The 16,304-nt window shown below is 44.8% G+C and overlaps 1 protein-coding gene across 5 annotated transcripts in view; it reads left to right on the top strand.

The window, feature by feature from the left end:
* RMDN3 (regulator of microtubule dynamics 3) overlaps positions 1-16,304 on the top strand; it is a 42,327-nt gene that overhangs the window by 1,928 nt on the left and 24,095 nt on the right. The window contains exons 1-6 of one of the 5 annotated variants that reach the window (XM_055813462.1): positions 2,134-2,312; positions 4,038-4,233; positions 4,896-5,036; positions 9,170-9,437; positions 11,009-11,111; positions 12,200-12,260. In XM_055813462.1, the coding sequence (XP_055669437.1) occupies positions 2,156-2,312; positions 4,038-4,233; positions 4,896-5,036; positions 9,170-9,437; positions 11,009-11,111; positions 12,200-12,260 (926 nt within the window). In that variant the 5' untranslated portion in view covers positions 2,134-2,155. Of the gene's footprint in view, positions 1-2,133; positions 2,313-2,387; positions 2,652-2,820; positions 2,978-3,659; positions 3,906-4,037; positions 4,234-4,895; positions 5,037-9,169; positions 9,438-11,008; positions 11,112-12,199; positions 12,261-16,304 lie in introns of those variants that run through there. The other 4 variants (XM_055813465.1, XM_055813463.1, XM_055813464.1 and 1 more) reach the window with 4 other exon arrangements.

Raw genomic sequence — 16,304 nt, 5'->3', positions numbered from 1 at the left:
TGCCCAGTTAATGAAAGGGAAATGTTGCCTCCTGCGCATTTCACGTGGGCTGTGTTTGATTTCAACAGTCCGAAATCCATAACCCCTTTGGACCTCCACCGGGCGGCCTCAGGCAGTTACTGTCCTGCTGGCCACAGAAAATAACACAGATGTGAAATCCAGAGCCTTCGGTCTATCCACAAATTAAAGAAAAATATAGCCAGGGTTCTTGCCCGGTGGCAGCCTGCCCAGCTCTTGCTCTCTCTGGTCGGTCTGGCTCATACACCACTCTTTATTGCCGGGGGGAAGATAAGAGAGGGAAATGAAAACAGAGCCTGCACACAATATTTTGGTATTGGATTTCCTGATGAGATACCAGAATCTGGGAGCCAGCCCGAGCGCTCGGCCCTGCAGTGGCGTGAGAGCGAGCCATAAAGCACAGCACAATGTATCTCAGTGGTATCATTCATCATCTGAAAGCAACTTATTACCCTTTGGCACTGGCTCCGACTGGTCTGCTTACAGCCCTCAGCGGACATGCCAAGCAACAGGGGCCAGCGGGAGCTGCCGGCTTGGAATCTCTCCCAGTAATTCAGATAAAAGAGAGAAAAGGGTCATTTGACTGCAGAAACCATCACCCCATTACCCACACTTACAAGAGGCAAGTGGCATATGCAGAGCTTTATTTTTCCTCTTCTGACAGCAGCCGCTTTTTCTAATTAACACCCTCTTCTTTCTGCAGCACCCAATTAAATTTCCCGCCCAGAATATTATTAATTGGACAGAGGGCAGCAGCTCAGGATGAGCACCCCTGACCCTGAGGTGTGGCTTTGCTTCTTGAAGGTGAATTGCACAGTGGGAGTTGAGCAAGCTGCCGATTGCTGCCACCGGAATTGTGACACTGGTTAAATGGTGCTGGCTCGGCACTCGGGCACGGGCACCACAGAACATCTTTAACCCACCTTTTTAGCTGGGAATGAGTACACTGTAGAGGGTGTTAAAGGAATCACTGGTTTTCCCGTGGCTGTTCCAGAAAAAGGTGTTGCTGGTTTCCATAATCCCAGTATAAGCAGCAGGTGGGAGGTCACGCTGGGGGTTGCTGCAGGATGGAGAAATGCAGCCCCCGGCGCTCAGGCTGGCTGTTTGGCCGCTCCTGCCCTCCGGCCCTGCACAGTCTATTTCCACCTCAAATACCTCCTCCCCCACCCACAGCCGGTGGTGTTCTGCACCCCCGACACCGTGACGAGCCTGCAGAGGGTTCGCTTGCTAAAATCACCATTTCCCACCCCCACCGTTTCTCTCAGCAGCCGTGGGGCTGAAGGATAGTGAGGGAACACTGAATCCAGCTGGGATTCCAGATGCACCAGCCTGCTGGCACCCAGTTGCTGTCTGCGGGTGCGAGGGGGTTAAAGGGAAAGAGCAGAGCCCCTGCGCTGTCCGGATATTGCTCCCGCCAGGAGCCGCTTATCGCTTTATTAGAGCAGCGATATGAAGGCTGCATCACCCAGGTACTGTCCGCAATATGGCGGGGGTGGGGTGGGGGGTGGTGCTGCCCGGCCTCTAGGGCCCCTCGGCAGGTGGGACAGAGGGGACAGGGACAGGGCACCAGGTGACGGGTGGGTGACGAGCCAGCGGCTGCTGCAGTGTTGGCCCCTGGCCCACCAGAACTGACTGTGGCAGTGAGGCAGGCCACCATGCTGGGGGGTGCGGCTGTAGGGCTGGGGTATGGGGGCAGGTGCAAGTGTAAGTAAGTGCAGGTGTAGGTTCAGCTGCAGGTGTAGGTTCAGCTGCAGCTGCAGGTGTAGGTTCAGCTGCAGCTGCAGGTGTAGGTGTAGGTGCAGACACAGATGCAGCTGTATGTGCAGGTGCAGCCGTACGTGCAGGTGCAGGCATATGTGCAAGTGCTGGTGTAGCTGTATGCGCGGGTGCAGGTGCAGCCCTATGTGCAGGTACAGGTATACGTGCGGGTGCAGGTCTAGCTGTAGGCGCAGGTACAGGTGTACGTACAGATGCAGGCACAGGCGCCGGCGTACGCGCAGGCGCAGCCGTAGCCGTACGCGCCCCCCCGCCTGCCCCGGGCCCCGCCCCGCCGTTGGGCCCCGCCCCCCGTCGCGCGGCGATGACGCGGCCCCGCGCCATTGGGTGCCGGCGGGCGCAGGTGGCCGCGCGGCAGGCGATGGCGCGGGCCGGGCCGGGGCGGCTGGCGCTGGGGCTGGCGCTGGGCGCGGCGGGCGCCGGGCTGGGCCTGGGGCTGCTCTGGGCGCTCAGGCGGCGGCGGGCCGGGCGGGCCTGGCGGCGCGGCGCGGCGGAGGCGGCGGGGCGCCGGAGCCAGGGTAGGAAGGCGCGGTGGGGCCGGCGGGGGCGAGGCCCGGGGCAGGGGCGCGGCGGCCTGCCCCCTCCCCGACGGGCGGGCTTTGCCGGTGCTGAGGCGCTGCCGCTCAAGCCGTTGGCCGGAGGGGCCGCCTGCGGCCCGCGGAGCCCGGCGGCGCCGGGTCTGTCCCAGGCCGGGTGCTGTTCGAGCTGTCCGAAGACGCCAAGCTCAGCCGCGGCTCCCCTGCTCCGGCGGGGCCGGCGCTCGGACGCTTCAGCAAATGCCGGCTGCCGGCCGCGGCCCGGGCTGTGCGGAGCCGGGGGCTTGCCGGGCTTTGACACGAGGCGGCGGGCCGGGGCCGGTGGGTCCCCGCGGGGCGGGGCAGTGGGCCAGACTCAGACTAACATCGCTCGTGGGGGAAGAATTTTCCCTGGACTGTGTTTGTGGGGTACCCCACGGCCTGTCCGTGCCTGCCTTGTGGCGGGGGTTTAACCTGTGGTGCTGCGCGGCCCGGTTTAGATGCTCCTGCCGCAGCCTTGTGCCGCATGGAGCCTCAGCCGAGAGGGCGGGGGGTCCCCAGGGGCCAGGCCGCCTGCTATCACTGCAGTGTCAGCCCTGGCTGCCAGCCGTACACCTGGGGAGGAGTCGGTGCATCCAGGCTCGTGGGGCTTGCCCCTGGAGCAGCAGGTCCTGAGCGGGACTTGGGAGGACGGGAGCATCGGCCGTGGGGTAATGGGGGAGTGACAAGTGCTGCAGGGGGAGCAGGTGCCTGAAACCAGCACACTGACACTGTGTACAGCTCCTTCTTGAGAAAGCAGCAGAGCAAACTGACATGTCTGAGAAGCAAAAAAAGAGTAGGGAAAAGGTTACAGTACTACTTTTATTTAGGAGAGTTTTGACTTTTTTTATCTCTTGAGTCCAGTGTGTTAACACAGGGTACCTGTGTTACCTGTCTTCCACAAATCTGGCTGCTTTTTTGAGAGTGATTATCTTTGTTGTTGTCGTTAATACAAAAAGAGTGTTCCTTCTTAAATTCACTTAACTGGTAGTATATTTATTTATAATATCTGAGCTTTCAAGAGAACATATTTAAAATCCACAGGTGTAAATCTGTTCTTACGTGCCAGTTGGTCATACTGTATTTGCAAGAGGGTTTAAGGATCAGAGTCAATGGTAAAGGTTCTAGTTGCTCAGTAGAAGGCAGTGACACATTTTAATGACTAAACTGCTACTTAGTCTGATGTCTCCTCTCTGGGTTTCTGTGGGGTTTTTTTTTGTCCCCTTGAATAAGGATAGAATGACTTTTGTCACGTTATCTTGTAAGCTGGTTGCTTTCGCGGCTGATAGCTTCCCGAGTTGATTGCAATTCAGGAGAAAAGCAGAGTAGTTTTTCAGCATGGTGTTAGTACAGAAGTGTGGAGAATAGGAATTAAATTAATTTGCAGTAAGGACTTTTTTTAAAAAAAACAACCAACACAACAACAGTTTCTTCATCTACAGTAGACTTCGTGATATTCAGTATGGATTTTGCTCTTTTTAAGAAAAAAATCTTACAAGTGCTTGTGTCAGAGGAGGGAGCAGTAAACCAGCTGAAGAACCCAGAACCTTAGGCCAGGTCAGGTGGCAGTACTCGAGACCAAGCCTCATCTCCTTCCTCTTCTGAAAACAAAATTGTGCTAAGATATCCCAGGTAAGGTCCTTTCCTGTTTGCATCTAATGAACTTTCTCTCCTCTTGTTTTCTTTAAGTTGTGCCCAGATTGCCAGTGCCTGCAGAGGCGGAAGATGGTGTGATGTACGCGCCTCTCCTAAGGTATGACGAGCAGGTGGATGTGCTGGAGCGCCTTGACTTTGTGGTGAGAAACATTGCAGAGCTAAGAAAAGAAGTGGAGGAGCTACGAAACAGCCTGCAGCACTTAGCGGCAGAAATCGTTGGTGAAGTCAGGTATCGACTCTGCCCTTTTTTGTCTTTTTCTGCTGTTGCCCGTATTTACTCCATAGCGTGGTAAACCAGCCATGACTGAGTATGTTAAATTTAAAATACAAAAGTGGCAAAAGTGTCTCTATAGTTCCCATTGGCCTTGACCTCTGGTGAGATTAACGTAAAAAACCTGTATGTTTAGCCAGGGTTGGTTTTCTTTCTTATGGAGTATTCAAGTAGTGACACTTGCTTTGTATTCTAGACCAGAAAATGTATTTGTTCTGTAAATGTTTGTCTCTTGCTGCTGCTGTTTTCTCTCTGACTGCTGCCAGCTGTAGGTAACTTTTGATACAGAATAAAAAGTCCTATATTCTGCAAGGTGTTTCAGGATTCCTTTGTCTTTGCTCATTGAGGAAATTGGAGGAATACATGTGATATGATTACCCCTTTGTATATGGATTGCATATATGAATTGTATGTGGACCAGCTCTGTGGGTAGACTTGCCTTAGCTGTAGAATGCAGTGTTTGTATGGTAGCAGAGTGTTTGTGTAAGCAGGAGTAAGTCACCTTGTGAATTCTTTGGATATAAAGCAAATTGGATAGAATCTGCTAGAGAGGAAAATGGAAGTGAAATAGCAGATGTTTCGCTATCAAATGTTTATTTATCTTTTTGCCTTCCTCAAAGATCCCATCTGGAAGAAACCCAGAAAGTAACTCGCCGGAGGCGGTTTCCTAGAGAAAGAAGGGATTCCACAGGCTCCAGTTCCATTTATTTCACAGCCAGCTCAGGAGCAGCCAACACGGATGATGGAGAAAGTGAAGGAGGGTAAGCAGAGGACCAAGTTAGAAGCAGCTTTTAGGGGCTTTAGTGCCCAACTACTTACGCCTGAGCAGTTTATAACAGAAAGGAAGGGATTTTTTTCATCACTAGGTGTCTGTCACCCTGGGTTTATGTGCTTTTATTACACGAAGTCTGTGACTGCCAGGGCCAGATGGAGAGAAGTGCAATGATTCTGACTTCCAGAGAAAGGGGGGAAAGAAGAAAAAAAAATAAATAGTTTTTGAGGGTTATTTTAAGCAATAATTTGATTAGGGAATTTCACAGAAAGAAGGGAAGTAGAAGTCTAGCCTGGGACTTGAGTGAGATTTTATAAATAAAATTTCCATACAATAATATATTTTAGAATGGCTGGAAAACTTGAGAGAGTTAAAAATATATTCCAGTTAACTAAAATGTCTTTGGCTAGGGTGTTACATAATGGAGTTTTCTCAGTGTCTCACACCAAACAGTTGTGTTGCTTAGGTCTTAATAATTTGAAACCAGGTGAAAAATACTGTATAGTTTAAGAACACCTATAAAAATTACAAAGTAAATGCAAGTGTTCTCGTATTAGATAGATAACAAGAGGTCTGCTGCTTACATGTATGTGACTGCCATCTTTCCGATGAAACACTTCTCTTCTGTGCCTTAATCAGATGAATTGTATAGCTTTTGAGGTGTGTAAGCGTGTTCTAAAATATGCAGTGCTGGCTGTATGTGCTTTCCCAAGGAAGTTGAAAGGAAATGTAACTTAACGAAGGAAGTTAATTATAGTACTGAGAGCAAGGCAGGCAGAATTTGGGCATGACGTGCTGTTTGGTAGCAGCTAAATGACCAGTCAGCTGGTGTGCGCTGACACTTGGTAGCACGGGTTTGTAATCAGGGGACAAAGCAGCCAGTGCTGTAGCGGCATCCTAGAACAAAGGACGTGGAACCGCAGGAAAGAGGCGTTGTGATGGCCAGAGAACTGTGGCTTTTTAGTATTTTATCTTTAGTAGCTGAAGTGATGAAGCAGGAGAAAGCTGATGTGTGGGTGTTTATGTGAAGCAAAATTAGGGAGTAAGTGGTTCACCGTGGTGTAATCGATAACAAGGCTGCATAACAAATTTTAAAACTTTATAGTTGGTTCTGGAGACAAGACCTTGCTATCTAGATAATGAAAGATGCATCGAGCCATCAGGGTGCCAATGCATTTTGTAAAGCATGCTGAAAACAGTGGTCTTACTCAGTGGATGCCAGCTGTAGGTATCATCTGATTGTTAGAAAATTTTAAGTCATGATGCAAGCCGACAACAATTCTGAGGTTCAGAGAAGGCATCATCCTTGGAGGACCTCAAGTAGACTGTGGAGCAGGGATTTGTTTTTCTGCAAAACCTCATTACTTTATTAAAATGTGATGATTGGAGGAGTTCTTACTTTTTGTTTAAGATCTGTTATTAGGTTTAATGATCAGTGTGGAGAATCGGTGCATAAGCAGCTCTTGTCTAACTTTAAAAAAATTCTAGTAGTATATAATTTCTTACTCTGGCCTGTGCCCTGTGCAAATAGATATAATACTAGTCTGTTTGGGACGAGCTGCCTTTACTATGCAATATTGTCTTTTAGAGATGTAAATACTAAAATTTCCTAGTAGAAAATCAAGGTAGGAAATGTAAATTTTGGAAAAGACTGGTTTAGCTTTTTAGCAGCCACTGGGAGGAAGAATGAGACTATTCTCAACAGGGAAGTTTCAGCTGTGTATTCATTTCTGACAATTGGATTATTTTAATGAAATTCAGAAAGAAAAACTCACATTTCAGCTTTAGTTTGTAAACCACATGGACATAAGCATCTTCTCAGATTTCATATACAATTCACAAAAATCATGATGAGCTTTCAGGAGCCCAGAGGTCAGTCTTGGGCTGCTTAATTTCTCTATATTGCTTTGGCACTGCCTTGGTCTTTTGGGCTTCTCTGCCGCCTCTGCCCATGTGCTCTTTTGTTCCAGATAGTGTGTTTTCGTTTTTGTTCAGAATGTGTGCTAGCCGGAGGCCTCAGCATATGAGAACATTTAGGAACTTTCCATCATTGTAAACTTGAGAAAACAGGCTGATAACATTAAATCCCTTAATCTTTCTGAAAACTGTTGAGTTTATGAAGTTTCATACGGTAATACTTGTCTTTTTAAACTGGCAGCAACTTGCGTGAGCTGTCTTGGAGAAAACACATTTTTGTGGTGAAGAAAAAAAGTGTAGAGGAGCCATCCATCGCTGCCTGTTTTTTAAAACCGTATTGTGTTTCAGGAGTCATCAACATGGCTCAAAAGTGTTTTTCAGCTGAAATATTGAAATCTTTGCAGCTGCCAGTAAAATGTTGTAGTGAGACAGTGTCACAGCTGTGTAGCCCACAATTGTGCTGCGCAGTCGGTTAGGACAGGAAATAGGAGAATTTGAGGAGTTTGTGTTTAAGTACCGAAAATGAGGTGGTCTAGAGAGCTTATAATATCATTGATCTTAAGAAAATACCAGGAAATTGAGTTTCTAATGTGGAGCGGAGCCATGCCAGTGTCACCTACCACTGTGTTGCGACGTTATGCGTTAATTTAGTGCTGCCCGTGTAATCTCCAGCATGTCGCCTTGTAGTGCTTGCTTTCCTGGCTTTGCAGTGATAAGGCTGACTCTTACTGTATTTCTTGTCTTAAAATATTTCACTACAGAGTGGTGTGTTTTTAAATTTATGGGTGAAGGTTGGAGGCTGTGGTGAGTGAGGGCATATGTTTACCCTCTATCAGAGGGAGAAATGCTTGAGCATTATTGATGGTTCTCAGAAAATTGAAGCTTTGATAGCCAAAAAGCTAAATAGATATATATATATTTAAATATATATAACATAGTCATTATCGATGTGTCGCCAAATTACTGTAACTGCTTGCTTCAGATATGGACTTTGGTCACATATCTTTGCCTCCAGACAAAGGCAGCTTCACACACAGAGCACCGGGCTCTCCCTCAGCCAGAGCAAAAGGGAGTGCAGCTGTAGTTACCGAACGCCCCCAGACTGCAATGGCTTTCAATTCTAGCAGAACTTGTAAAGTCAGCTTGGGCACAGTTTAATTGGGTAACAATTACAAACATCCCCTAGAATTAAGTGTTTGTGGGTCTTGAAGTAACTTGCTTCAGGAAGAGAGCTTTCTATTCAGATAAACCAACAAAACCCAAATATAAATTAAAATACTGTCTGACTTGCACTTACTCTTCAGTTAAAAATTTGCAGATAAATGTCAGGGGGGACAAATAAAGAGTCGTTTTTAAAAATAAATCAGTTTTGTAAGTAGATACCCCACTGCAGTGGTATCAGTGTATATATATATATATGTATATAATGCTGTTTTAAATTTCTAGCTTAGGTGCCTGTATATGATTTGGGGAGCTTGCTTTTTGCTGTTTGCAGAAACTTTGATCTGAGCTTTATCCTGGTTCCGTTGACTAATTTAGCAGCTCATCATTGCCTGGGCTTTTTTACATGTAGTGGCTCGTCTGCTGTCTCCTTGCTGGACTTCTTGCTCATGTGAAATAGTTTTGATCACTCTCCTGCTGTTCTGCACCTTTTCACATGTCAGTGTGAACAAGCTGTTTTGTATTTAGCGCTCAGACAAGATGATGGAGGTACTAGATATTGCCAAAACAGCTATTGTGTCTGAAATTTCCTGGAGCAGGCCAGAAACCTCAGGCTATATTTTCCACATGGGGGTGTGTGTCAGATTTTTTTGTTGAAATTCTCTTTTGTAATCCATACGATAACTGAGTTGTCCTGGTTCTGTTCTTAGTTGTTAATTAATTCTCTTACACTGACGTTAGAAGGCCTAAGAGAAGCTGTTAGGGTGTGCAAGTGTGATGTGGACACTTGCGGCCGAGTTCTGTTTAACTTTTGCGGGGGCCTTCTTTCTTCAACTTTCTGAGGCTGTGTATATTACATGTGAGATAATGATCGGTGTGTTATTTGAGACACTTGGATTGCACAGAGTTCTCCAGGATAAACTAAGACGCTCCTATTAGGAAGAGTTGTTTTTTCTGTACTGTATGTATAAAACTGTATAGGCTGCACAGCATTTCCTCAAACTAATTTTGCATTGTGGGGTGGGTTTTTTTCCCTCCTCAAAGGTACACCACAGCCAACGCTGAGTCTGATTACGACCGGGAGTCTGAGAGAGAAAGTGAAGAAGGGGAAGATGAAGTGAGCTGTGAAACAGTGAGAACTGCGCGACGAGATTCCTTGGATCTCGTCAACGAGGATGAAACGCATTTAATCTTAGATTCCTCGCTAGAGGAAGGACTGGGTCAGCTACTGCAGCAGGCTGACCAGTTGCACAGTGGGGATGAGCAGGAGAAGAAAGAGGGATTCCAGCTGCTGCTGAATAATAAACTGGCGGTAAAGGTTGCCTTTTTATATTTTCCAGCAGTGCTTTGTGTTTTCAGCTAAATAGCTGGGAAAGAGGAAATTGCACATCTTAGTAGGGTCCAAGGCCTACACAACATCTGGGCCAGCTTCCAGTGGCCCACTTCCTCAGGAGCAGCTTGGGAGCGGGCTGAAGGCCAGAATTGTTTTTTGCAGCAGCAGCCAGTTTCCAGTTGCTTTTCAGTCTTGGAACTCCATGTCTCTTCATGTCATTGCTTTCCCTGAGTGAACACACTGTACATGTGTAAAATAACAGTGCTGTGTGTATACAGTAAACACGGCAAATGTTGTGAAGAACGTTTTCCCTGTTGCAAATGCAATGGCTCGATCTGTATTCAGGAAACTTGGCCCTCCTGAGGACTGCCCAGGGCACGCGTGTGGTGGTTCATGGGATAAATAAGTAGCGTGTTCAGACAGAAAGGTTAGGCAACACCTATGTGTATGTTAGTTAAGGAGATTACAAACCTGGATGGTGCAGGTGTTTTGCCACCTTAAAGAATGTGTCTTTTTTATATCACATAGGCAATGGGAATCAGTCCCCTGATTCCATGAATGCTGGTGCTGCCGCTGGGGTGTGGGGATGTGGCGAGGGGCCGTGGCAGCTTTCTTGAGCTGTTGCCGGTGGCTGGCTTAGACCTCTGGCCATGCACAGCTGATGCACTCGGTATTGAAATGTGGCTTGGAGCCCCAGTGCAGGCGTGTCTGTGCCGGCTGCACTTGTGCTGTCAGCCTCTGTTAGTGTTTACCCAAGTACTGTGTAGCCAGCAAAGGAAACGTTTTGGGTCACCAGCTTTTTAAAGAGCAATACCTTTTTGGCTCCTGTATTTCCAGGAGGAGCAGAAGGAAAGAAATAACAGACAACTGGATCAGTTCTTATTTCAGGTAGTTCTGTTTTTTCCCTTCCCACCAGACCTGTTGGCTTCTGAAATTCTCTCATATGCTTTTTGTGGTGATTCTCCCACTTTTTTATTTACAATACTATCACAAAAGAAGCCAAACTCGTAAGTGGTTGTGGTTTAATTTTCTACTTTTTTTTTTTTAAGTAAGTTTGAGTTTGTCAGAACATGCCTGCTTAAAATTTAGCAGTACACCTACTGTACCATCCCAGGTTTAAGATCGAGGCAGGATGTGAAACTGCTTGGATGTGGACTGAGGCACAGAAAAAGTAAAATTCAATTTGTGAATTTTAATTAAGAAAGTAGTGAGGTTTAGGGTGATTTCCACCCCCATAGTGCCTTGAGGGTAGTGGGGACTGCTGAAGAACTAACCCCAGTATAGCCATTAAGTGGAGGGGTTCCCTGTGAGAAGGCGACAACAATTGGACCGGTAGCAATAGTGTAGCATTGGAAACTTAATTAAAAATTTGGGCATCTGGTTTGCTCTCTTGTGGTTCTGCTTCAGTTCTCGTAGAGCTGGGCCTTTTAAGGTTTCAGAAAATGTCTGTGTGACTTCTAGTATGTGCACCCACTTGATTTTTCTTTCTCGTGGTCTTTGTCAATGGCAGAATGGGTCTTGATATATCAACGTTTATGTTTTTACTGCAGTATGCAGGCCAGAAAGAATTTCTTTGGCGCCTGGCCCGAGCACATAGCGATATGTGCGAAATCACAGAGGACGCAGATGAGAAGAGATCGTACGCATCTGATGGTAAGGAATTGTGTATTTGAGGCAAAGGAAGGGGGTGTTCATAGCTGACATTACACTTCAGATTTATAAACACTACTGTTGCAAAAAATGTGGTGGATTTATGTTTTTTCTTGTAATTTTTTTTCAGGTAAGTAGCTAGCAGTACTGTGGTGCTGTGTGTTTAAAATTTCTGCTTTCTGAAAGATACTATAAGTAGACCAAGGGCTACTTATAAGTGTAAAAGTTTGTCAAAGCTATCATCCTGTGTGGTATTAAACAAATTTTGCTGTAATGCATTCAGTTTTTCTGTATTGCTAACATGTGCAGATATAAGAAAGAAGCATATTTTTAAATGCATATTCACTTAGAGGAATCAGTTTGGTTTCTTTCCCTTGTTCTTCTTCACTATCTAAAATGTGGTTTGTTTGCAAGGTTGTAGGTGGGTCAAAATAAAACAATAAAAAAATCATCTTTGTCACAGTTAAGGTGTGCAATAAAAGGTACGGTCCTAAATTTCTATCCTGTTTATTATGCACTTAACTATAGTTACTTAATACTGTATCTAATATAATTATTCTTTTCTGGAAATCAGTGTAGCCATTTACTATTTACCTATTACATTTACACGAAATTTTAAGTGCTTTTTTGATAGTTGTTTTAGCCTTCGCTAGGTGCTTAGTTTTCAGCTTTTTGAGACTGCAGGCTCTTGGAGGAGAGAGGGAGAAGTGGGGGTGGGTCCTGGGTCTGAGGCTGTGAAGCGCTTCAGAACAAAACCACTGAAAGCTCTAATTAACTTTTCTTAACATGGTGTGGAGGATGTTTTCACAATAGGTAACTGTACTTCCAAATGAGGTGAAACCATGTTGACAGGTCAGCACAGTTTGCTACTGTACTACAAATCTGCATGATCTCTTTGAGTGGTCTTGGATGTTCGGTATCACTGCAAAAGCAGGAAAATTATTTATGGGATGTTTTCAAGCCAAATGTATTGTATATTTTTTAATTTTATTACTTTTATGCCATTGTAGTATTGTACTCTTAACAGCTCCAGAGAAAGAAGTTAAGGGGGAAAGCAGCTGAATTTCTTACCTCTGACCACTTCCTTGCAGGGAAAGAAGTGATAGAAGCTGCCTTACAGAAATGGGATCAAAGTGCTGAGTGCCATCAGTGGTATGTAACTTTTTACTTCTTGCTTTTCATAAGTATAGGAAAAGGACTTGGAGATTGTTGCAAGCTGAACTGTATTTAAAAATTAAGAAACCCCAACTTGCTTTCTCTTACTTGGAGTACACTACATTGATACTGTTTTCTGTAAAAAGCCATTTTTAACAGCTTTGGTTAACTGGCATAAGTAATGGCTTGACAGATGGTAGGTTTGGTTGTGATTATAGTAATAAACTTCACATGGCTTATGCCAGTTTAATGATGAATTTCTCTCCAACATGGCCAGAAGAGTTCCTGAGCAAAAGCTCCCAGATACAATAACGAACTTCTTTGGCTGCTAACAACAAATTGTACCAAGCCTTTTGTGACTCTGCACCTAAAAAATTGATGAACTTTGGTGGTGGTAGTGAGGGATGAAATTCCAGATGAGGCTTGGAGAAACAAGCTGCTGACAAAATGAGCTTGAGACTAGTAGGTGCAGTATGCTCCATTTGGTGTTCACCAGGCTAAATTGAGCAGAGTAAACTGCATATATTCTTTGGGCTACTTGTGGCTTAAGTGCAATGTTTTGAAAAGGTGAAGTGAAGTTTGTTTAGAAGCTTTCCTGGGAATTGTGCAATTTCCCTTTCTGAGAGTGGAAGACAGTAACTTGCTTAGCAGCTGACTTCTGGGCCCATGTGTGTGCCTGGGGGTGGGATGCTGCAAGTGTCTTGGCACAGAAACAAGCTGAGCCCTGTCAGCCCCGCTTTTGATTGTGCAAACGCTGGGAAAATGCATATCGGAGCGTCCTGTTCTGTGCCCAGTGCCCACGGGCTGCCAAAGAATGCTTCATGCAGATAACTTGCAGAAAGCTAGTTCCTCAATTTGAGAGCTCAGTATGGTGAGGCTCTTTATTTTCTTTCGAGTCCTCTGCTTCCTTTGGCCTGTCTTCAGCCCCCCCCCTAGAGTGATGTATATATCCTTCAAAGCCAAGCTCACAGCCAGCTGCACAGCTCTTGGGGGCAAAGTCTTAAGAGTTACATACTAAATATGAATGAGGTTTTTCCTTTGTGTTCCTCCAACATTCTTGGGTTAATTGTTGGGTTTTATTCTGTTACTGACATTTTGATAATGCTCTGCTGCACAGGGACGCTTGCTTTATGTCAAGAGGTGATTTATTTCCCTCAATCAGCTAGGTCTGCGAGCGTGGGCTTAGTGGTATGCCAATGGTCTCATATTCATCTTAATCCTGGAGTAAGGAGGAACACCATTCTTATCAGACAGCCTTCTACAGTCTTCTGGAGAGTGTCTTCTGGCCTGGCACTGCTGCATTCTGCTCTTGGATGCTGCTTCTCACTCCGCAAAGCACTCTGGCTTTGAAATGTATTGAGACAGCAGCATGTGGCACTTTGTTAATTTTAATTTTTTTTTTATTGGTTCTAAAAGGTGAAATGATCTGCGGTTTAGCCAAGCAAGGTGTTCTATGTTTGTATAAATGCTGTGGCTGGTTAGGATTTCAGTCAGATGTAGGCAAAAGGGAAGGTACCTTGCCCTTTTCAGGAGCCTGAATGAACAGGCTTTGGTTGCAACTCATGTAAAGGATTGAAAGGATTGCTGCTCTTTTTTTAAAAAAATGCACCAAGAGAGTTGTTAGAGCAATACAGGTATTTGTAGTGATAAAGGAATATGCTTTTCTGGTATTGGGGTGAATTCCTTGATGAACGGTGTTTATCAGCAGTTACTGTGAAGGATTGATGAGATGTGGAATAGACTAAAAGATAAATTATTTTTTTTAATGGAAATTATTGGGTAAACAGGATGCTAAATATCTTTACCAAACAAGACCTGTGCTTTTCTGAGATGACGAAATTTATTTGGAGGATCGTTTTGGGCTGCTACCATGTAAATAAGTGCCTTTATCATCTTGAAAAGATAGTGTATTTTAGCTCTTGGTAATGAATTGCTGTTCTCAATTAAAGCTTTGATATGAAGGAAGAACAGTGGAACAGACAGCGTGACTAATTTCTAGCAGATTATGGTGTTTGGCTTTGTCTACTGCTTAACATCTTGAAGGAGTGGGTTTTTAGTTGCCAGGTTGAGTCTTAATGTTTGCAAGGCATTTTGATACTCGATAGCCTGGTATTATACAAAACAAGGTTCTGCTTCAGGGTATATTGATAGCTTGGCTTTGTAATTCAGGTTTATAGTGTGCAGAAGTAATAGCTGTAATGTAATGTTTATTTGTGTGTCTCCAGTAGACAATCTCAAGCCGTTTGAGCTGAGATGTTGTCAGTGCCTCTGTTACAGCCTATGCCTGCCTCTTCCCACGGGGGTTTTGGTGAAAGAGTGCACAGTTCTTGCCCTATTAGACCTGTCTCTTTTCCAAATGAGGTAGGGCTTCTGCATGTAGCTCTTGCTTTTAATTCTAGAGAGCAGCTGCAGCAAGGGCAGTGGGAGAAAGGAAATAGCAGAGCAGCATGTGGGAGGCATAGAATTTATTGGAAATAAATATGTAGCTACCTTTATCAGTCACAGAAAGAATTATTTTCTACCATGAATAGAACAGGAAATTATTCCCTTTCCAGCTCTGTACGGGTCATGGGATGGTTGCAAGCTGTTTTAATTGCAGACTTTTTATGCTAACTGAATTTACCCTGAGAAAAAAATTATTGCTCATGAAATAATGCTTAATAGATGAAAAGTTACATACATATGAAAAATGTAAGGTAAAACATAGTCCCAAAAGACATTCTAGGTTGTTTTCCCTTTACTCAAGTAATGGGCACATTGCTCAGAATGACATGTAGTTCACCATGTTCTGTGGTAGCGAAGTTTAGGTAGATACAAAAAAGCCCAAAATTGAAAGAATGCAATGATTGCTTTCTGTCAGCCTGCCATCCATAGCTCCAGGTGGGAGAAGCACAGCAGTGAGTCCATGGCCCTGATGGAGCTGTTCTCAGCGAGTTCATGTAATCTTGTCTCAGCCACTTGGATCCTTCCTTTCCCATACCATCCTCTGGTATAGATCCCGTAATTTAACATGATCTGTGTAGAAGCAAACAGACATGCTTAGTCTGTTTGAAATTGCCGGTAGAGGTGTTAAAGCTTTTTTTGGTTTTGATTTGATGCCCTAGCTCTTGGTTTATGGAGAAGTGAACCGAGAATGATTATTCACATTTCCTTTGTAAATTATGGTATTATTCTGTTGTATTTCTCTCATTAGTATCTGTTTCCTTTGCTGAAGAATCCCAGTCTTTATCATTTCTTTTCATAGGGAACCATTCCATTATTTCTCATCACCCATGTTATCTTTCCCATATTATTGTCTTTCTACCATATCTTTTTTTCAGACAAAAGGATGGGAATTCACTGCAGAACACAAGTTGTGGGAGCAGCATGGATTTGTCTAATACTAATGTGATGATCCTTTTCATTCTTACTTCCATATACAGTAGTCAACATTCTCTTTCTCTTTTCCACAACGTATAAATGGACATTTTAATAGAAGTATTCCCAGTGATTTTAGCATCTCTTCTGTGTGATACAGGCTGTGTGAAGGCTGTGATTGTGTGTAGGTATCATTAGGGCCGCATTTCTTCCTCTGTGCATGGCTTCATGTTGACCATAAATTTCTATTTTATCAATTGCCGCTCAGTGCTTGTGGATCATTTCAGATGCACTTGTGCTGGTTTTTGGTGCTTATTCGTTGTTCTCTATGCTGTATTACTTGCTTCTGTTGCACAAATCATTCCCTGTTTTATTGGCTTTAAGGTGTGATGCTTATCAAGCAAGATAGAAGCTACTTTGCATACAATTGTTGTTGCAAGTAAAACTGTTTTTCCCTCAGTGCCTCATAGTTATTGCATTAATGACTGACATGTAAAAGCAACAAACAAAAATAACATTTTGAACAAGAAGGGATCTCTGAGTGCTGGCGAAGGCAGCGCTGAGCAGAGCGTGACTGGCTGCAGCTTCAGTGTGTTTTGTGGCTGGATGATTTGATGGCTTTGGCAGTGTGATAATGAGTGGTTTCTCAAGAATGACAGAGAAAGCAGTAAGTGTCTGGGACTG

This window comes from Falco peregrinus, chromosome 9 (assembly GCF_023634155.1).
Source record: "Falco peregrinus isolate bFalPer1 chromosome 9, bFalPer1.pri, whole genome shotgun sequence".
Taxonomy (NCBI): domain Eukaryota; kingdom Metazoa; phylum Chordata; class Aves; order Falconiformes; family Falconidae; genus Falco; species Falco peregrinus.
Note: the sequence above shows the minus strand (reverse complement) of the source record. Positions and strands in the feature narration are given on the sequence as shown.